The sequence below is a fragment of the Desmodus rotundus genome, chromosome 7 (genome assembly GCF_022682495.2).
Source record: "Desmodus rotundus isolate HL8 chromosome 7, HLdesRot8A.1, whole genome shotgun sequence".
NCBI lineage: Eukaryota > Metazoa > Chordata > Mammalia > Chiroptera > Phyllostomidae > Desmodus > Desmodus rotundus.
Window position 1 is genome coordinate 135,416,009 of NC_071393.1, and position 21,287 is coordinate 135,437,295.

General features: G+C 53.8%; 1 protein-coding gene across 1 annotated transcript in view; it reads left to right on the forward strand.

Moving 5' to 3' along the window:
• Nucleotides 1–637: 637 nt before the first annotated feature.
• DYNC1H1 (dynein cytoplasmic 1 heavy chain 1) overlaps nt 638–21,287 on the forward strand; it is a 60,898-nt gene continuing 40,248 nt past the window's right edge. Inside the window, exons 1-11 of the mRNA XM_024568495.3 lie at nt 638–1,050; nt 8,738–8,825; nt 10,753–10,926; nt 11,155–11,410; nt 11,758–11,944; nt 13,343–13,614; nt 13,705–13,932; nt 15,309–16,385; nt 17,032–17,211; nt 18,470–18,619; nt 20,105–20,251. Coding sequence (XP_024424263.1) covers nt 795–1,050; nt 8,738–8,825; nt 10,753–10,926; nt 11,155–11,410; nt 11,758–11,944; nt 13,343–13,614; nt 13,705–13,932; nt 15,309–16,385; nt 17,032–17,211; nt 18,470–18,619; nt 20,105–20,251 — 3,015 coding nt within the window. The 5' untranslated portion in view covers nt 638–794. The remainder of the gene's footprint in view (nt 1,051–8,737; nt 8,826–10,752; nt 10,927–11,154; nt 11,411–11,757; nt 11,945–13,342; nt 13,615–13,704; nt 13,933–15,308; nt 16,386–17,031; nt 17,212–18,469; nt 18,620–20,104; nt 20,252–21,287) is intronic.

A 21,287-nucleotide genomic window follows, 5' to 3' on the forward strand; every position in this document is an offset into this window, starting at 1 on the left:
CGCAGTCAGGGGTCCAGCCGCGACCTTCGGGCCCGCTGCCTCGGTGGAGACTACTTCCACCTCCTACCGGAATGCCCCCTCCCAACCTGCTTCTTTACAGCCCGGCCACGTGACACGCCGGACACGCCCCTCATCTCCTCCCCCTCTGATGAAAGTCCTCACTCTCTATATGTGTAATAACACATATGTCATAACTATGTATTTTAGCACTTAACACATTGTAGTCATTCATTCGTTCAACGGGATAACACGGGCTAAGTGCTTAGAACAACGTTAGGAACACGCTAAGTGCTCAAAAAACGTTAGCTCTCGACATTGACATTCATTCATTCATTCATTATTTATGGAGTGTCTCGGCTCTGCGCTGTTCATTGTGGCCACAGCAGTAAACAACACAAAACGTAACCGCTGACCACCCCACGCCCACCGACGCGCCAAATTCTCATCTTTAAGGGCTTGAAGTGCGGAGCCACTGAGAGGTCCCGCCCAAAGCTGGGACTACACGTCCCAGAAGGCTGCGCGGTGGCACTGCCTGGGGTCCGCCGGCGCGCACGCGCGACGTCTTGACGCCAGGGCCGCGAGCGGGCGCCAGTGGCTGCGGCAGGCGGCCGGCGGGCGGGGCGGGGCCGGCGGGCGGTGGCCTTTAGGGCGGAGCCGGTGCCGCTAGTCTCAGTCCGCCGCGGGTTAGCGGCGGTCGGCGCCTGGTACTTGTTTCTCTCGTTGGCCCGCTCCTTCGGTTTCGTGCGGAGTCTCGGCTGCCTTCAGCGCTGCCTGCAGGTCCCGAGCGCGGCGTCATGTCGGAGCCCGGGGGCGGCGGTGGCGAGGACGGCTCGGCCGGCCTGGAGGTGTCGGCGGTGCAGAACGTGGCCGACGTGTCGGTGCTGCAGAAGCACCTGCGCAAGCTGGTGCCGCTGCTGCTGGAGGATGGAGGCGAGGCCCCGGCCGCGCTGGAGGCGGCGCTGGAGGAGAAGAGCGCAGTGGAGCAGATGCGCAAGTTCCTCTCGGATCCGCAGGTCCACACAGTCCTGGTGGAGCGCTCCACGCTCAAAGGTGCGGCGCCGGGGAGCTCTAGGGCCTCCCGCCGCCCCCGGCGCGGCCGGAGCCCCGGGGCGCCCCTTCCGGGTGATAGGAGGATGAGGGTGCCCCTGACTCGCCGTCACCCGCAACAATGGGATCGCTTTGTCTGTCGGGCCTCAAGATGGCCGAGTTGGGTGGAGACAGCGTCTCCGGGCTGAGCGCGGCGGGCGGAGGCCGCATCCCGGCCTCCAATGTCACATGAGCTTTTAGGTTTCGATTTGTGTCCGGGCCAGGTTGGCTCGGAAGGGATGTGTCAGGGCAGACCCTCGGAGTCGGGGCAGCCTGGGTTCTGGCCTTTCGTGGTCTGGGCGGAGGGGGAGGGCCAGGCGGTCGGAGCTGGGGGAGCGGTGGCCAGCGTACAGCCACACCGCTGCCGTGTGCAGACGCGGACGCCGGGCCCGGGGTGACAGGGCTGCGTGCGAGCCGGGCATCACTTCTGGGTGGACGCGTGCACGCAGGTCTGCCTCTTGGTCCCCGCAGCGTCCGGGCCTAGCGGGCGTATCTCCCCCTGTCACACGCAAGGAAACTGAGGCTCGGGTGAAGTGAGCCAAGGTCACCAGCTAATCCTCGTCCTTAGACTCTGCGGCTCGGTTTCCAGCCCACTGCTTGCGTTCGCTAGTCAGGTCTTATAATTTGCGTAATGCTTAGATGATCCTAATGGAGACCCTGTGATATTTGAGTCAATTTTACAGATTTTCTAAAAGATTTGGTTTAGGCAACTAGCGGGGAGAGGAGGCAAATAGTGACCTCTCAAAAGTCAGGCTAGATTGTCTTCAGAGTGCAGCTTGCCTTCAGGGAGGGTTTCCCATGGACTCTTGGAGACCATTGGGTAGGGGAGGGTGCCAGTGCACGGATGGGTGTGGCACCGCCCATCCGGGAACCCAGGGATGATGTGCAGTTAAATTCGAACAGTAGTACCCAAGGGTCACGTATCTGTTCCCGAGTGCGCCGCGTGCAGTCTCAAAGAGCTGTGTCCTTCGGTCACTAAGAGGACCTGTGCCATTGGACTCCCGGACACACTTGATGTTTCTTTCTGATAATTTGTTTCTTTCAGAGGCTCGTCTCCTCAGGAGATGCTTCATTGTAGCCTGTGCTTCTGCAGGAGGGTTGGCAGGCCAGAGAGAGTGAAAGAACGTTCTTCTTAGATTCACAGGGATGTTGAAGCAAATAAGCCATTGGGGCTTACTTAGAATATTATTATAATGGATTAATGTAAAGTATTACCATGTATTAATGTTTTGGGGTTGTGTTACGGTTGGGTTTATGTTTTTCTGAGTGGAAACCCACTAGTGGTTTGGCTCTTAACATGTTTAACTCATCTATTCTTTTTGAAGAAGAGTACATAGTCATGGTAGAAGATGTAAATCACCTGGAATCCCTCCACCCAGCTGTAACCACGCTCAGCATTTTTGGTGTCTGTCTTTCTGGTCTTTTTTCAGTGACTCCACATTATTATTTAACTATGTTTTAATCTGTGTTAAGTTACTGTATTTTGAGTAGTTCGACCTTGGCTAATTCTTGATCACATTTTACATTGCACAGTTCTTGTATTGAAATCAGTGATTTCTATCTTGAGTCTTCAATTTCTTTTTTTGGAAAAAAAATTTTAGGTGTTGTTCTTTGCTCGTGGAGTGTTCATAAGTAATGCGCTTTTCTCAAACGTCCTAGAATTGGACTTTGCTAATTATCAGGTGGAACCCTATTCCTCTGGTCTGCTTCTCAGCCAGTGCTGACCGTCCACCTGTGACTTCCTGATGGGCACGTGTCTTCTTCCAGCAAAGTGGATGTCCAGCATCCAAGTCTTGGCCCCACCATGACTTGCACTTTTGGACGTTGACTAAGGAATGAGACTGTCTAAAATTGAAATCCGACCTCATTCCTGCATTTATAAACAGCCCTGAAGTATTTCAAGTACTTCAGCCTGTCTGTAACTTATTTGTCACTTACAAGAAATCTGAGGGAAGGCGCTGGTGTCCTCAGTCAGTCGTGCTCGCAGCGGGCCACACCAGCCTCCCGGAGAGGGCAGTGCCGGCGCGGGCCCCTTGGCAGGCAGGCTTTCTTCCAGGCGGTTCTTACCTGTTAGCAGCGCTGGCGTTTGTGCTGTTGGGCAGATGGGAGCGTCCAGCGGTGACCACAGTGCAAAGGCAGGCTTGCATCGTGACGTGGGAAACAGCTTCGAATCGTTTACTCTGGGTGGAGACCAGCAACAATGGAATCAGATAATTTACTTAATGGACAAGCAAAATGCTTTTATTTCACTCCCCTCTTCACTTTATGAAAAGAATCTTCCAAACACTTGTGATTGAATATAGAAGCATTTTCATACGAAGATCTCTCTATACCTTTAACTATCCCAGCTAAATACAATTTTTCATTAAAGTACAGCAGTCCTTAGAATGTAGAATAAAGGTTGTGAATTTAACAGTTTGTTCTGATAAACTGTTAAATTTGGGAAGAATTGGAGAGTTGACAGGAAAGGGAAAGTTAGATTGTAGCTCCTCATTAAACAGAAAGAAAGAAGTCTGTCTGTAACCCCTGACTGGTAGAATTGGTTTTTTTTTTTTTTTTTTTTTTTAAAGATTTCTTTCAGAGAGGAAGGGAGGGAAAAAGAGAGGGGGAGAAATATCTATTGGTTGCCTCCTGCACTGCCCCAGCCGGGACCTGGCGCACAACCCAGGCAGTGCCGGAAACAGGCAGGCCCGTGCTCAGCCCACAGAGCCACACCGGCCAGGGCCATTTTTTAAAACTGTTTTCTTTGTGGTGTACTCTGAAATCATGACCGGACTGGGGCTCGTTACGGAACAGGTGTTTCACGGTGTTAATGATGTTTTGTAGCACTTTCTATTCAGGTGCATTGTGTTGTGCTTTAGCCCCGTGACAGGCTGGGTGCTGAAGGTAGGAGCAGGTGGCAGGTGCCCCAGGTTTGCAGGGTGGAACTGGCGGTCCCGGGCCCCGCGTGCCGTCCAGCTTGTGAGTGACCAGGCTGGAATCAGGTGCTATGGGTTTCGGGTTTTTTACACTCAGGTCTTGAACTCTAACTCAGAACTTGAAGACTGAAAATAGGGGCTGCCGTTAATCAGCACGTAGCCTGCACTTAGAATTCTCGTTTTCCCTGAGACACACACCTGAGGGGGTCTCAGGCCTCCTGGTGGTCCAGAGATGGCTGGGGACGGGGTCCGAAAGAGAGCTCTTACCAGCCCAGCTCCAGAGAGCCGTGACGCTGCGGAAAGTTGGGGGGGGGGGCTTCTGTGTGCGTTGGTTTTTTAAATTATTTGTCTGAGGACTGAATTTCCCTAAAGGATGAAGAAACTAAGTGGATAGTTGACTAAAGAGGTATCTGTTCATGGCCTGTGCTTAGCCCCCACGATGGAGAATGGAACAGTTAACACGTCAGCGGGCAGAATTCTGTGTGGCACTGCAGTGCCTCGGCGGCACCCTGCGCGGTCACCCTGTGGGTGGGCCCCGCACCCTGCAGGGGACAAACAGCCTGCCCCAGACAGGTTTGGGTGTGCAGCGCAGCTCAGCAGGCGAAAGGACATGCAGCGAAGGGAAAATCGTCACAGTTCCCTTGTAGAAACCAAAGCTGGATGGAGCTTCTGTGCATCGGCCTCGTGGGCTGTCTGGCAGCGAGCAGCAGCTCGGAGTCGGGAGTCCCTCCGCCGCCTCTGTCCTGAGGCAGGGACCCGACACCCGGGATTTTAAGACGCACTTGGGAAAAGATGTTTGAAGGAGAGTTCGTTCCTTGGTGTCCATTAAAATAGGAATGTTTGTTTTCATTTATTTCATATTGATTATTTTGAATTAGTATTAGCCTTAAAGTATTAAATCTTAAATCCCTTAGGCATTAGTAACTTACTAGTTTTTCAGTTCCTTATTTTTAAAAATATTCATTTTTAGATAGACTGGAAGGGAGGGAGAAAGAGAGAGAGAAAAACTTCAATGTGTGAGAGAAACATCATTGATTGGTTGTCTCTCACCCCCCCTACTGGGGACCCTGCCTGCTACCCAGGCATGTGCCCTGACTGGGAATTGAACCAGGGACCTTTCGGTTCGCAGGCTGGCACTCAGTCCACTGAGCCACACCAGCCAGGGCTCTTATTTCTTTTTTTTTCTGGAAATATCATAATGAACCCCAGTTTTACATTGTGTTGAGGTACGGTGTGGGGTGACACCCCCCCCCGCCCCCCGCCTCATAGTCCTAACAGTGTTAAAAATGAAAGCCCTGAGGTTGAAGAGAAAGTCCAGACTTTCTCACCAGCCTTTAGCCTCGTCCCAGAGCCGGGAGCAGTTGTGGCAGAAGAGTCGGAAGGGGGAAGGAAGGGTGGGCGTTGAGCCGACGAGGTGAAAACAGCAGAGACGGGAAAGGGGGAAACTAAAGCTGCCACCTGCGGGCACAGGGGGACAATGTGCGTGACAGCGACCCACCAGAACCCTGGGGAGCTGGCATGTTTTTGGTTTGAAAGGAAGAGGAGATGGGAGACAGATAACCAGGAACACGGCACAAGTAATTGGGTGCTGTTTGCGGGCCAGAGGGAGGGTCTGGCTCCGTTCACAGGCCGAGGGAGACTGGCCTGTGGCCGGGAGGAAGTGGGGGTGCCAAGGAGGGGGTGCCCACAGTGTGGGGAGCCAGGCAGCCTTGCCTAGTCCTTTACCAGCTGGCTTTCTCCCTTGTGCACTTGCTCGTCCACCAGACATGGTGGAAGCGTCCCCGTCTACCCAGGAGAGGTGGTCTGAGTCCTAAGGTCATTGAATGTGCACCTTTTTCTGTTTCATTAAATGAGGCATGATGCTCACCTGATTCACTTGCAGTGTGAAGTAAACTAGTCCCTCAGTAGAAGCACACGCAGACTGGTGCTGACGACATCTGGCACTAGTCTGCGTGTGCGTCTCCAGACGCGTCCAGAAATTCAGCAGGCTCTTAGAAGGTGGCCGCCCAGGTGGGCGATGCAGCACCTCCTGCCCTGGTACTTCGGTTCCTTAGCAGTTAACGGGCAGGGACTGTTGGCTCTTAGGTATTAACCAGTAGTATTCTGAGCACTAGGAAACCGGTTCAGACTTTACTGCAAGATACTACCTGATAAAACACGCAGTTTGTATTTGCACATAAGCTTCTAAATAGAGCAGTATTCTCTGTTATTAAGACTTAACTATCAAGTGTCTTTCCTCCTCTGAACAATTTTTAATGTTTCTGCAGAAGCAGAGTGTCAAATTACTGTTATTTGGAGGATGACATCACAGAGAGGCAAAGAGATTGAATTATCTGATGGCAGTTTGTAGAACAAGGTTATAGATTCTTTAACTCTGTGGAAGTCAGACATACAACCTGACTTCATTTGATCTCTGTATTTATGGGGAATGGGCATTAAAAAATGAATCCAGAACGTATTCAGTGAGCGGTGACTAATAACTCCCATTAGTCGTCATCAAGAGAAGGCAGAGTTCTGCAAAGCAGTGGGGGAGCTCCGGTTTGCCTGTCCTCGTCTGGGGTTGTGTCACCGTCGTGCCTCCTGCGCCCCAGCTGCGCTCTGCTGCATTGCAGTGGCCTGTGTGGGGCAGGGTGCCAGCAGAGCCGTGACTCATCGCCGGGCCTGGCCGGCTGGCCTGCTACCCAGCCCCTCTAACCCGATGTGCGCTTGGAAGTGCAGCAACACCCTCGGACACTGCGTCCAGTCGGTCACTGTGTCTGTGCAGATGACGAATCTTGAGCTGGGCAGAAGAGATGATTCCGATTAACATGCCGCATCTTCAGTTATGTCTGCAATTTCCTTTGGGGACTCTAGACTGTTACTTTTGCTGTCTGTATGCTGTCTGGGGGTTGTGTTGATGATGTGTTGTGTGTAAATTGCAGAACAGGATGTGGAAAGTTCAGACAGGGAAGGGAGAAGGTATCCCATAATCCCAGCACCCCGACAGCCATTCCCTTGGGCTGCCGCCTCACGTTTGCACGGGGCTGACCGCGGTCTGCGTGTGGTCGGTTTCGGGCACCTGCGTGCATCTCACCTTGTGGCAGATACACACTTCAGTAGTTAGAAAACTCCACTGGCTCGTTTAATGGATTTTTTGTTTTGTTTTTTATTTAGTCATTTTTTTAAATCAGCTTGGAAGTACCTGGCATATTAGACAGTTTTGCTCCCCCCTTCCTAAAATTATACCAAAAACACTAGAAGAATTTTTGTCTTTTTGTATTGTAATAATTTGTACACTCTAGGTATGGATTTTGTCTCATCTTAAATGAATGAAGCAGATAGCTTTTGCTCCGCCCCACACAGATTTGCTGGTTTTTAGCATTTGGAGGCACCATGCAGACCCCTGGGCTTAGTGCCCCACCCTCCTCCGCTGCTGGTCTGGAGAGGCAGGCCCCGAGGCAGGGAGAGGACTTTCCCAGGGTCTCAGAGCTAAGCCTGCTGCCTTGGCTGCTACCTCGTGCGGTGAGGGTGAAGGGAACCACGAGTGTGTCAGGGAAGACTACCCCGTAGGTACTGATTTTTGCCAGCGTGGGTGGCCGGGTGGCCTGTCCTTGTGTGACTGTTCGACTGGTGCAGCTGGGCCTCTGTGGGCTGGTGCCACAGCTGGCAGTTCGGGCCACTTCCCATTCTTACATGGTTTTTACCTTGATTTTCCAGTTTTGATTTTGAACTGCTCAGAAATTTTGTCCACATGTGTCTTGAGCTACTTACTGTTCCACCCAGGAAGCTCTGGAATGGCTCCTGGGCTCGGGCTGGCCAGGTGGCCTCCCGCAGGGCCCTGCCCTGTCCAGAGCTCACCGCAGGAGGGCGCCGCGTTCCCAAGTCTGCCCCGGCAGGCTCTCGATGTGCTGTAGGAGCAGAGCGGAAGGCCGGGTAAATGCCTCTCCAGGACCCTGGGGGGGTTTCTTGATTTTTTTTAAAGATTTTATTTGTTCAGAGAGGGGAAGGAAGGGAGAAGGAGAAGAAGGGAAACACCGATGTGTGAGAGATACATTGATTGGTTGCCTCTAGCACGCCCCAAGCAGGGCCCCGGCCCACCACCCAGGCATGTGCCCTGACTGGGAGTTGAACCAGCGATCCCCCGGTTCTCAGGCCGGCACTCACCAGCCAGGGCAATAGCAGTTTTCTTCATGGAGGCTTGTCCTGGGAGACCTTGACTGGGGGGGGGGGGGGGGGCTGCCTGTATACCGGTGAGGACCCCGCTTTCAAAATCACGGACTTCTGAGTCCTTACTCTGTCCCTGTCCAGCCGCGTGTCTGAGGGCAGTTTACTTACGTCCCTTACCTGAAAGGGAAGGGCAGTAGCAGTCACGCCAGCACCCGAGCTTTGTCGTGAGGGTTGAATCGCGCAGCAAACGCTGAGTCAGCAAATGAGCGGACTGGGGAGGGGGGGAGATGACTTCTGGGTCTGGAGTCCAGAGGACTCGGCTGGGAGGGGCCAGGGGAACAGGCTGGAGGGCACAGCACCCAGCACCACCAGCCAGGCCACAGTGAGGTCACTTCCGCCCACAACCCAGGCATGCTGGCCACCCCCCTGTGCTGGCACGGAAACGGAGGTGCAGTGAGGGTAAGCCTTCTGCCCATGGTCATGCAGCAAAGAGGTGCCCGGGTCAGGGGTCGGGAAAAGTGGGTGGAGCCGCTTCAGAGCTGGAAATGCTGTCGGGGGTGTGACACGGTATGTGTTGTGGTTTGTAGAGGATGTCGGTGATGAAGGAGAAGAGGAGAAGGAGTTCATTTCCTATAACATCAACATAGACATTCACTACGGAGTCAAGTCCAACAGGTGAGTAGTGGGAATGTACCTGGTCTCTGGTTCTGAGCCCGGAGGAATTAGGTAAGTGTCCGTCTTAATAGACTCGGATGAAGACATCAAGAAAACCCTCTCCTCTGGAAACCCCGTATCTTATCTTCAATTTCATGAATTCAGGTTAAGAGGATCCCCGAATTAGTATAAACCCTGAAATAGTTTTACTTTAATCTCTGTGTCATGGCTCCCATTCTCGGTTTGACTATATAGGTCATGCCTGATGCTGCTTTCAGATCATGTCTGAATTTTCACTATATAAATAACGAGTGAACGGTCTTAGTGCCCGGTGTGGTCCTTGCAGGGTAAGCCCCTCAGCACAGTGGCGCAGTTCCGAGGGAATGCGTCGTTGACGTTTCTAACACGCGGCACCCGGCTTCCCCCTTCCGGAAAGGCTGTGCCAGTTTATACTCCAGTAGACATATCCAGATTTAAACATGTAAATGTGTACAATTGATTCTGCATTGGCTTTTAAAAACTTTTCATTTTAACGATTTTAAGCCTACAAGTTTCATAAATAGTATGCAGAACTCCCAGGCACCACTTGCTAACATTTACCACATTTGCCTTCTCATGTTTCCCCGGAGCCATTTGAGAGTCGGTCACATACAGCCTGCCTCTTCTCCCCTAAGCGCTTCAGGGTGTTTCCGAAGATCGAGGACAGTCGTGTCTTAGCCTCAGCACCGAGACCGAGTTCAGGAAGGGCATTGATGTGGGACCGACACCATTCTCCAGGTTGTCCCAGCAGTGCCCCAGACAGGAACTGTGCCGTAACCCAGAATCCAGCTCTGTGTTTCTTTCTGTGTCACTTTTAATGTCTTTCGTGACATTGACGCTTTTGATGAGCGCAGGCCAGTGGCCGTGTGGCACGTCCCTCCGTTGGGCCCGTCTGGTGTCTGTGACTAGAGTCAGCCTGCACACTCGGGGCAGGAACTCTGCTTCGACTCTGTTCCTTCTCGCTGCATCACGTCAGGGAGCTTCATTAACTTTCTAGATATTAAGTATCAGACATAAAGTCCTGGCCTGGGAACTGGAATTTCAGATATTCGTTTTCTTAAAGGTATTAATTCAGCCACCTTTGAGCACCTGCTGTGCGTACGATATGGCAATAGGTGTGCAGAAAACAAAAACCTGGATCCTGTTCCCAAGAAGCCTGGGGTCTTTCGGGAGGAAGACAGGTGAATACACGCAGCTGCCTGTACCACGGGACAGAGTCTAGAGGCGCGCACTGCCGTCAGCCGTGGCCACCAGCACGGTAGCTCCTGGTCACAGAAGGCCCCGTGGACGAAGTCATGCAGGAAGCGGGTCTCGAGTGTTACAGCAGCTGAAGTAGAATTCTTAAGCAAAGGCACAGAAGCAGAGGGAACGTTTGGAGACGGGGACGTGTAGCTTACGTGGTGACTTGGCTGGGGAGAAGGGCGCCCAGCGGGAACAGGGACCGGGAGGGGAGTGGGGGCCTGGAATGCCCGCTTTGCTTCAGCCTGAGGTGGCTTTGCTCGTGCAAGCCGACATGCGACTTAGCGCTGCCAGGGAGGGGTCACGTTAGTGTAGGGTGAGATCTGAGTCTGTTGTGGCTTGTAACTCGCCATTGCTAGGGAGGTTAGTTCCACTGAGGCCCAGGTTATGACTGTAAGCCATTTATGGGACAGCGAACTCGGCCTGGGTTCATGGTCCTGTCCTGTCGCCAGTCCTGGATTAGATTAGCTCTCACGTGAGTGAGCAAAGAAAGATAAGCACCGTGTTTCACTGTCAGGAAAGCAACAGTTCCGTCCGTACTTAATAGGGTTTTGCATTGAAACATTCAAATTAATTTTTGACTTGAATGCAACACAGAGAAGGCCGCAGTAATGGAGACCTGTTAGGAATGAGACTTTTCGTTCTGATGTCTTCCTTTGCGTTCTTGCAGCTTGGCCTTCATTAAACGCACGCCAGTGATCGACGCGGACAAGCCAGTGTCGTCCCAGCTCCGAGTCCTCACGCTCAGCGAAGACTCGCCCTATGAAACCTTACACTCTTTCATCAGCAACGCCGTGGCGCCCTTCTTCAAGTCCTACATCAGGGAGTCCGGCAAGGCCGACAGGTAGGAGCCGCGTTTCCTCGCTGCTGTGAGTCCTGTGTCGCTCGGTGCTCACGGGACACTGGGCCGGGAAGTCACATTTGGGGGTTGGGGTGAGGCTGACGACCACGAGGGTGTAAACCCACCGTGGTAGTGAAATGCGTGTTACCGATATTTGGCAGACCTGAGATAACAGTGTATCTTGGGAGGCCAGTAGTGCACTAAGTTTTGAGATATTTCTTATCGTTTTAGGGATGGTGATAAAATGGCTCCTTCAGTTGAAAAAAAGATTGCAGAGCTTGAGATGGGACTCCTTCACCTGCAGCAAAACATTGAGATTCCTGAGATCAGCCTGCCAATTCACCCGATCATTACAAATGTCGCAAAGCAGTGTTATGAACGTGGGGAAAAGCCAAAAGTTACAGACTTTGGAGATAAGGTTGAAGACCCAACTTTTCTCAATCAGCTACAATCTGGAGTTAACCGCTGGATCCGAGAAATTCAGAAAGTAAGAGCACAGGCTGAAAGTATGTATAAATGTTTCCCTCTTTGAAAACTGGTCCGAAATTTTGTCAGTGAGGCAAATTCTGCGGTGACTCTTGGCCGTCCCAGCCCTTCCCTGCGCTTGATCCCGGAACTGCCAGGCCCGGGGGAGTGTGAGGCTGCTCACGTTCCCCTGAGCACACTCGGCTCACCTCTCTCCCACCTGTGGTCTCAGGCTAAACCACTGACCATTGACGGGCAGGATTCTACTTGAAACATGAATATTAAATTGTAAGGTGTGGGTGAAGTTAATGTCACTTTTCCACCTTTCTCTGCACAGTGCCTACCCCTCGGTTTGTTTTATGTTCAAAGGTGACCAAACTGGATCGAGACCCTGCCTCGGGAACTGCCTTGCAGGAGATCAGTTTCTGGCTGAACTTGGAACGTGCGTTATACCGCATACAGGAGAAGCGCGAGAGCCCCGAAGTCCTGCTGACTCTGGACATCCTCAAACACGGCAAGCGCTTCCACGCCACCGTCAGTTTCGACACCGACACAGGTGAGAACCAGAACCAGCCATCTGACCAGGGAGCTAACCTGGCTCTTGTGAGGTCTTGCTTGTCCTTCAGATGGAAATTAATACGAGATGGCTTTTCCACAAAGCTCCTTCTCCCTTTCGTGCTTTCGAGGACGTGAGCCAGTGTCTCTCCACAGGAGTCCCCCTGCTCCTCGGTACTTGGTTCCCTGAGCAGGCCGCGCCTTCTCCGTGTGAAGTCAAGCGGGCTTTAGACCGTCCGGGCAGGACGGTGGTTCCCAGGGAGCAGAAGTAGTTTGCCCACAGGGCTGTGGACAGAGAGCTGCTCAGCACTTCCTCTTCCTCCTTCCACCTGCTCCGTCCCGCTCCCTGCCTGCCTCCCTGTTCTGAACGTGGGCAAGGTGCCTGTGGTTTTCTGCGTGGCAGTGGTGTGAGTGGCGTTGTGTTGGCACGCAGTGGGCCCGCGGACGTTGGGCCCTTCCCTCCAGAGTGGTGTGGGGCCCACGTGTGAACGTGAGGAAATTCCAGGCAGACGTCATCCCATTGCGTTGGTCGCACTGTGGGCGTCACCTGGGCATTCACTAGTACTGAAGAGTGTGCCTTGCGTTTTTAGTAATGCCTCTGAACCGCCGTTTCTTCCTAACACTTTTTTCTTAATCTTATGCCAGAGGAAGTAAAAAAACAAACTAGCGCCCAGGGGTTTCTGTGCCGTGTCAACGACACACTCACCTAATCTGAGCTGTGGGCAGGAAACTTAAATTTCAGTGACTTTAAAGATGGTAAAATTCTGGTAAAACTCTAAGCTTAGGTTTATCAGTAGAACATTTAGATAATAGAAAGCAAAGAAAGATGACGAGGCTACCTCTGCGGCCTGTAGAGGGTGTGAGCTGACTGATGCTCCTTAACAAGCAAAAGTGAGACCACACTGGGGTCATTCTGTCAATGACATAGCTTTTTAAAAAAATTTTGGGGGGGGGGAGGAATTTTTTTTTTGAAGATTTTATTTATTTTTAGAGAGGGGGAAGAGGGGGAGAAAGAGAGGGAGAGAAACATCAATGTGTGGTTGCCTCTTGCACACCCCCTACTGGGGACCCAGCCCACAACCCAGGCACGTGCCCTGACTGGGAATCGAACCTGTGATCCTTTGGTCATAGGCCTGCACTCAGTCCACTAAGCCACATCAGCCAGGACATAGCTTTTTTAGAAAAAGAAAAATCAAACAATTTCTGTATCACTAAATCTTCTGCAACATCAAAATGCTCCATCGTGAGGACACTTTTTAGTTCTCCCACCCGGCATTAAGCCGGCACAGGCCATCCTCATAGTTGAATTGCTTTTCGGTCGAGGTGAATTTGACAGGTGCCGTTACAGGAGGGTTGTATCGCTTTGTATGGAAACCATTCGCTGTCTCTCTTAATCCAGGTCTAAAACAGGCTTTGGAAACCGTGAATGACTACAATCCTCTGATGAAAGATTTCCCTCTGAATGATTTGCTGTCTGCCACGGAGCTGGACAAAATAAGGCAGGCTCTCGTGGCAATTTTCACCCACTTGAGAAAGATCCGAAACACCAAGTACCCCATTCAGCGGGCACTGCGCTTGGTGGAGGCCATTTCCAGAGACCTGAGTTCTCAGTTACTCAAAGTGCTGGGCACTAGAAAACTGATGCACGTCGCTTACGAAGAATTTGAAAAAGTAAGTTTTAACACACCAGAAACGAGCCTCAGGGCGCTCGGGCGAAGCTGTGCTTTAGTAACGAGCTTCTTTTCTTAACCTATGTCCCAGGTTATGGTGGCGTGCTTTGAAGTTTTTCAGACTTGGGATGACGAGTATGAGAAACTTCAGGTGCTGCTGAGAGACATTGTCAAGAGGAAAAGGGAAGAAAATCTGAAGATGGTGTGGCGAATCAACCCTGCCCACAGGAAGCTCCAGGCCCGCCTGGACCAGATGCGGAAGTTCCGGCGCCAGCACGAACAGCTGCGGGCTGTCATCGTCCGGGTGCTGCGGCCGCAGGTGCGGCTCCCTTCTGTGTGTCCCCGTGTGCGGTGACATGATGCCTCTCATTTTTAGACTTAGAACTGACTGCTTGCTTCTGTTCTGCGCCCCGAACGTCTTCTACTCTGCTTCATCTTGTCTCTGCCATCCTTATGGTCTAGTGACTCAGTGTTACATTGTTTCAATCCAAATCCCTAACCTCCCGTCCTTCATCCATCCAGGCTTCCGGGGCTGTAAACCGTGACCCACCGTTGAACTAGCTGTGTGACTTGGACACACTATTTAACCTTTACTCCAGATTCCTCATCTGCAGAGTGTGGATAATAATTGCATGCACCTGAGACTTATTAAAATAATTGACTCATTTTCTTTGACATGCTTGTTTTCTCTTCTCAATTCAACTTTCTCCTCAGCAGTGCTTTTCTTCCCTTAAATAGCCCAGTCACATGAGAGCCATTGAGATGTGCGGAGAGATTGATAATGGGTAGATGTATGGTAAGGCCAATATATAGCACACACTAATTGGCCGGATGTTCATTAGACCCTAGGTGGGGTTGTAATTCTTTCACCCCTCCTGTAGTTTGAAAATTTGAAATAAAATGTTAGGGGGGCCTAGGGAGCTTCCCTCACTGGGGGGCCTGCCATTTGGGGCTGAGTACTTGTTCGCTGGGAAGCCTCGGCGCCTCCTCACTGGGGGTGGCACTGGCGTGTGTGCCCGTGCGTGTCGGTAGTTCACGTTCACCTTGGTCCACGTGCGGGTCGTGAGTCTCGTGCTGAGTCTGTGTGACCTCGGGTTTCTTTACCCCTTTTTGCCGTTTACCTCTCCTCCCGTATCATGTTTCTAAAGAGCATTGTGTGTTTTCTTTTTGCTTGTAAACCCCGTGGACCGCATCCCTCAGGTCAGCACAGTTTGTAATAAACGTGTGTGCACGTGTGCCTGCCCCGCTCGCACTGGCAGAGGTCTCAGAGGGCTGGGTGCAGGTTTCCGGGGTCACCACTGCACTGTCCCTGGGAGTGTGCTCATCCGTGGTTATGACTTTAGGGCTAAAAAATCAAAAAGGAGAACTGCTGGACGCTGAGTTTGTACACGGCGCCCCGTGGGTCACTGTGCCCTCGTGCGGCTTTAATTGCTGACGAAACGTTGGAAAGAGGAGCGTCCAAGGCCCAGTTTCACCACACTGTTGTCATTCAGCTTCCTAGGCGGAGAAACCACACTGTCGGAAGGTCTGCGAGGTGCAGAGTGAGCGTGCGCTCCGCCCGGGTTGTGGCTGTGAGGGGTTGCACTAAAGCCACACACCCTGTCGCCGACTAGTGGGGGTGGGCGTGCTCTGCTGCTGCACCACCGAACACGAGTCCTCGGTGGTAACCTGTTGTCACGAATCCTTCCCTTTCAGGTCACAGCGGTTGCACAGCAGAATCAAGGGGAGGTCCCTGAACCCCAAGACATGAAGGTAGCCGAGGTGCTGTTTGATGCTGCGGACGCAAACGCTATCGAGGAGGTGAACCTGGCCTACGAGAACGTCAAGGAGGTGGACGGGCTCGACGTGTCCAAGGAGGGCACGGAGGCGTGGGAGGCCGCGATGAAGAGGTACGACGAGAGGATCGACAGGGTGGAGACGCGCATCACCGCTCGCCTTCGCGACCAGCTGGGCACCGCCAAGAACGCCAACGAGATGTTCAGGATTTTCTCCCGGTTCAACGCGCTGTTTGTCAGGCCTCACATCCGCGGGGCCATCCGTGAGTACCAGACCCAGCTGATCCAGCGCGTGAAGGACGACATCGAGTCCCTTCACGACAAGTTCAAAGTGCAGTACCCACAGAGCCAGGCGTGCAAGATGAGCCACGTGCGCGACCTGCCGCCTGTGTCGGGGTCGATCATCTGGGCCAAGCAGATCGACCGCCAGCTCACCGCCTACATGAAGCGTGTGGAGGACGTGCTGGGCAAGGGCTGGGAGAACCACGTGGAGGGGCAGAAGCTGAAGCAGGACGGCGACAGCTTCCGCATGAAGCTCAACACCCAGGAGATATTTGACGACTGGGCCCGGAAGGTGCAGCAGCGCAACCTGGGCGTCTCAGGGCGCATCTTCACCATCGAAAGTACTCGGGTTCGCGGCCGCTCTGGGAACGTCCTTAAGCTCAAGGTCAACTTCCTTCCGGAGATTATCACACTTTCCAAAGAGGTTCGCAACCTCAAGTGGCTTGGTTTCCGAGTGCCACTGGCGATTGTGAACAAGGCCCATCAAGCCAACCAGCTTTACCCGTTCGCCATCTCCCTGATCGAAAGTGTGCGCACCTATGAGCGGACCTGTGAGAAGGTGGAGGAGCGGAACACCATCTCGCTGCTGGTGGCCGGCCTGAAGAAGGAGGTGCAGGCCCTGATCGCAGAGGGCATTGCGCTGGTGTGGGAGTCCTACAAGCTCGACCCTTACGTGCAGCGACTGGCGGAGACCGTCTTCAACTTCCAGGAAAAGGTGTGTTGTGAGTGCGACCTCCCCTTTCCGGGGAGGGAGCCGGGCACTGGAACAGCCGACTCACCGGTTAGCGGGCGTGGTCGGTAACAGCAAAGACATGGGAGCTGGGAGGGAGAAGGGCCTCTTTACTCACGGGGCCGTTTGATGGGGTCGGGGCTCCAAGGAGGCCATTGAGGAGCCCACACCTGAGCTTAGAGACCAGTGGAGAGATGACAGAGGAGTCGGACAGCAAGACGAGAGCTTCATTGCTGATGGCGCTGCCTGCAGAGCATGGCTGTCAAGCTTCAGCCAGGGCGCTTGCTGTCACTCCTCCCGGACCTAGACTTCCACCCCACGTTCCCGCACACTGGACGGTGGGGGCCTGCTGGCCCGGTCCTGCCACTGCACTCTGGCTCCCGAGGGCAGAGAAGGCGCTGAGCCGAGCACGTGTTACTTTCTGCTCCCAGACTTAGCAGTCAGAGGCCCCCCTCTGTGAGCAGGAGGGAGTCGGGGGCAAGCCGATAACTTCCTACAGTTCCCTCCCTCTCTCCCCAGTAGGACTAGCTGTTTATGGAAGAATTTGTCTGCCTCAAGCACTAGTTAATCAGTTGAGAAGAATATACACCAAAACCAAGGGGTTTTAAATATTAAATACACTTCCCTTTAGGTGGATGATCTGCTGATCATTGAAGAAAAAATAGACCTAGAAGTCCGTTCCCTGGAAACGTGTATGTACGACCACAAGACGTTCTCCGAGATCCTGCACAGAGTCCAGAAAGCCGTGGACGACTTGAACCTGCACTCCTACTCCAACCTGCCCCTCTGGGTCAGCAAGCTGGACCTGCAGGTGAGGCCAGGCTCGGGTGCGCGCTGCTGACACAGGGGTGGGTCCTGCTTCCCAAGCTGATCGGGTCGGTCGTTGAAAAGCCTTTTTCCATAGACGTTATTGGTGACAGTCCAGTTCCCCTCCAGAAACCTCCGTTAACTCGACAGCCCAGCTGAGGTGTGGTGCTGACAATGCTCTCGGCCGTGCCACGCTGCAGGCGGGTGCGCTGAGGGGGTAGGGAGGTCTCCCATCTCCTGTGCATGTGACAACCTGCTTACCCTTCCCTGCCCTTGTAACGCAGGGCGCCCTTCCTGCCCCTCAGGCACCATCTCTGATAACCCTGCCCCTCTCCGCCGTGCGCTCTGAGAAGAAGCACCCAACAGACACCTGGGAGGGGCATGTGTTGGGGACATAGAGAGAGTGGGTGTGTGTAGCATCCTCACCACCCTGGGTGGCTTTTTTGTTGGTGGATGTCCTGACGTGTCTTGGGAAGGAGGACGTTTTGGCTGAAGTCACTCGGTGGACAAGTGGTCGTTGACCAGTTCTGAAGCTGTTTGTGGTTCACAGCTCTTCCCTTCCTTTCCCTGTTAAAATGGGTAAGCCCACTGCAGGGTGCCCACACAGCGGGAGAGCAACAGAGTGAGAGCCAGCAAAGCCTGCTCTCCTGCGTCCCTGGGGGTGCCCAGTTCTCTCGCAGCTACCCTCGCGCATCCCCAGGCCGGCTCTTCCCAAAGATGTGCAGACGTCCCGTCTGTGGGAGGTGTGCTGGTCTCGTGCCAGAGCAGAGGGGAGACTGCCCTTTACCGGTGGCAACAACGAAGAGGTCACTGTGGGGGCACAGGTGCTAACCAGACTCACGAGTATCAAGTCGCCGCGTTGTGCCTGAGACTAACGTGGTGGTTGGTGTGCGTCAGTGCCGCCCAGATAGAACAGGGCTGGTTTAATCTACGAGCTACAGGCTGCCAGCCTTGCCTCTGAGGCGAGTTGCCTACTGTGTTACATGAGACCGAAGCCGCAGCTGCTGCGTTTGTGCTCATCCCCCGATCGCTGACGAGTGAGGAGGACGGGGGCTCGGCCCCAGGCGGGCCGCAGTCAGCCTGGGGGGGCGAGCTGCCTGAGGCCGGGGAAAGTGCTGGGAGTGAGCCTCAGAACTGGCCGAGGGGACAGTTGTAGTTGGGAACTCTTCATGTCCGACCTGGAGCCTGTGCTTTCTGTTCAGTGTGCTCTGTGAGCTAGATCTCAGGGGAGTCACAGCTCTTCAACACTTCCTTCCCTGCAGATTGAAAGAATACTGGGCGTCCGCCTGCAAGCCGGCCTGAGAGCTTGGACCCAGGTGCTCCTTGGGCAGGCCGAGGACAAAGCGGAGGTCGACATGGACACAGATGCGCCCCAAGTCAGTCACAAGCCGGGAGGAGAGCCGAAGATCAAAGTGAGTGTTTCCCAGAGCAGCCTGTCTGCAAGCAAATGAGCTTTTCCCCTTAGAACGGGCCAGTGAAAATGCCCCTTTACCCTGCAGAGACCGGGAAGGCCCCGCCCAGGCCAGGTGAACCCGGTCAGCATCTCCCACAGCACAGGGCGGGAGTCGTGCGCGGTGTGGTCTCCCAGCTCGCTCGGCCTTGTCCCGTCCTGAGAGGGATGTGGCCAGTACACTCCAGAGTGGCGGGTCGCGAGGGGAAGAGAGGGAAGAGCCCAGGAGGCGTCGTGTGCTTGGTGCCTGGAGTGGCCGGGGGGGGGGGGGGGGGGGGGGGCAGTGCGGGTCCTAGGGAACGCCTGGTGTCTGTGCCCGGCAGCGACCCTCGGCCACAACAGGGCGAGGGGCGTGTGGAAGCTCTCGTGCTGTCTTTGCGACTCTCCTGTGAGTCTTGCTCCAGAAAAGTTGTTAGAAAGTGAAAAACAAGTTTATGCAGAAAAACCCCCTGCCCTCCAAGCACACGTGCAAGAAACCCGTTCAAGGACTGGACACAGTCGGCCTGCGGCAGCCGTTCAGACTGTGGCCCTGAAACGGCAAGGCCTCCACAGAAACGTGCTCGGAGTCTCGTGGAAGACGCAGGCTCAGGGCCACCGTCGCCACACAGGCCACGGTCTGCGTCTCCACCCACCCATCCCCTCCCCACCCCCCCCACCCCGTGCGTGGAGACGAGGTCGGCCGGAGCCTGGCAAGCGTTCTAGAAAATCCCGTGAATTCCAACTGTGCAGATGGGCCCGGTCCCCTGCAGTGGGCGGTGGTCGGAAAAGGGTGCACCTCACAGGAACTCAGTAAGCGCTGCTGCTGCTTTCCGTGGTTTGTGAAGGTCTTACCAGTAAAAAGGTTTCACAAATCAGAAGCTTAAGAGAACTACAAGTAAATGTTTGATCTGGGAGACACATTGGGCTTTTTTTCCCCTTCCCAGACTTTATCTTCTCATTTTATTCTCTTAATGCTTGAAAAATGTTTTCCTGTTTGAACAGTACAGATGTTTATCCCCAGAGCACACTGTTTAATATAACTGAGATTCAGGGAAGCAAACGAGTGTGTCCAAGGGGCAGCTCATCCCGTGGTGCCTGGGGGGAGTCCTGATGCACTTCCAGCACCAGCGGGGGCCCAACAGGGGGCCTGCCCAGTGCTGGCCAGCCATGTGTCCCTGCCGCGGGGGCCCTGGCCTCTCAGCTGCTCGTCCCATCAGGTGGGGCCATACTGAGCTCCCAGGCACAGGGACCCGAGAGGAGCCTCCACAGTGCCTGCCCTCTGACGTGGAGCCCTTTGGGGAGGGCACAGGCCCCGGACTCGGGGTTGCGGAAGGTCATGTGCAGTGGGAGTGTCGGACCTCGTGGCTCAGACGACAGCAGCTCAGAGATTGAGAGAAGGATGATGCATCAAAACCGGGCGGTCGGACTAGATCGCCAAGTGAGACCTGAACCCCCCCCCCCTTTACAGAACGTCGTTCACGAGCTCAGGATCACCAACCAGGTCATCTACCTGAACCCGCCCATCGAAGAGTGCAGATACAAGCTGTACCAGGAGATGTTTGCCTGGAAGATGGTCGTGCTGTCGCTGCCCCGGATCCAGAGCCAGAGGTACCAGGTGAGCCCTCTGGCCAGGCCGTCCCTCGGGCTTGGCGACTTCTGAGGCATCTTCCCAGGCTCTGAGCTCCAGGCTCCAGGCTCTGCTTTCTAAGGGAAGAAGCTTTGACTAGCCTGACTCTCCCCCTAGTAGTTGCCTTTGCAGCTCTGGTCTTGGAGGCTCTTAGAAATTCGCCCCCCCGACCTTTGGGAATTTTAGTTCCTGCTTCCCTCCCTCCAACCCCACCACACACACACACACACACACACACACACACACACACACACACTTTATTATGGAAATTCACAAAACACAGAAGTGTCTATCAACACGTGGCCAATTTTGTTTCATTTATATTTCCTTCCACACCCCCCCACCAGATTAGTTTAAAGCAAATCCCATGTATAATACATCTTTCTTAGTATATGTACTTGTAGAGCAGAAGGAAAGCACTTTGGGCCATTTAGTCCTGGCCCTAGGTGTATTACTTTTAAACGGGACTGGTGGTGTTCTGGTAAACAGCTGCACAGCCCCCGCTTTGAGAGGCTGTCCTGTTATGAAGCATCTCTCTGTCTCTCCCTCTCTTTTGCTTTTTGTTTTAGAGACAGAAATATCCATTTGTTGTTCCATTTACTGATGCATTCATTGGTTGGTTCTTGTATGTGCCCTGGCCAGGTTTGAACCCACAACCTTGGCGTATCGGGACGATGTTTTAACCAGCTGAGCTACCTGACCAGGACCTTATCTCTTTCCTTAACTTAGAACATGAACTCAGTTTTTCTGAGGTTTTTTGTGCAAGCAAGCGGTCCCTGGACTTGGTCTCAGCAACATTAGCCCAGAACATGGCAACGCACTGGTGGGAGCAGGGCCTGAGTGCTTCCTGCTCCAAAGCAGTCAGTGCCACCTGCCAACGCTTCTCTGACCACGTTTCTGTTTGCGGCATCCTCCTCTTTACCACTCGCCCCACCCCCCGCCTTCAGGCACTAACGCCGGGCTCCTCAGTGCACGGGCCCTTACCTGGGGCAGCTCCTCCCTCCCTTCTGAGTCTTCCTATAGG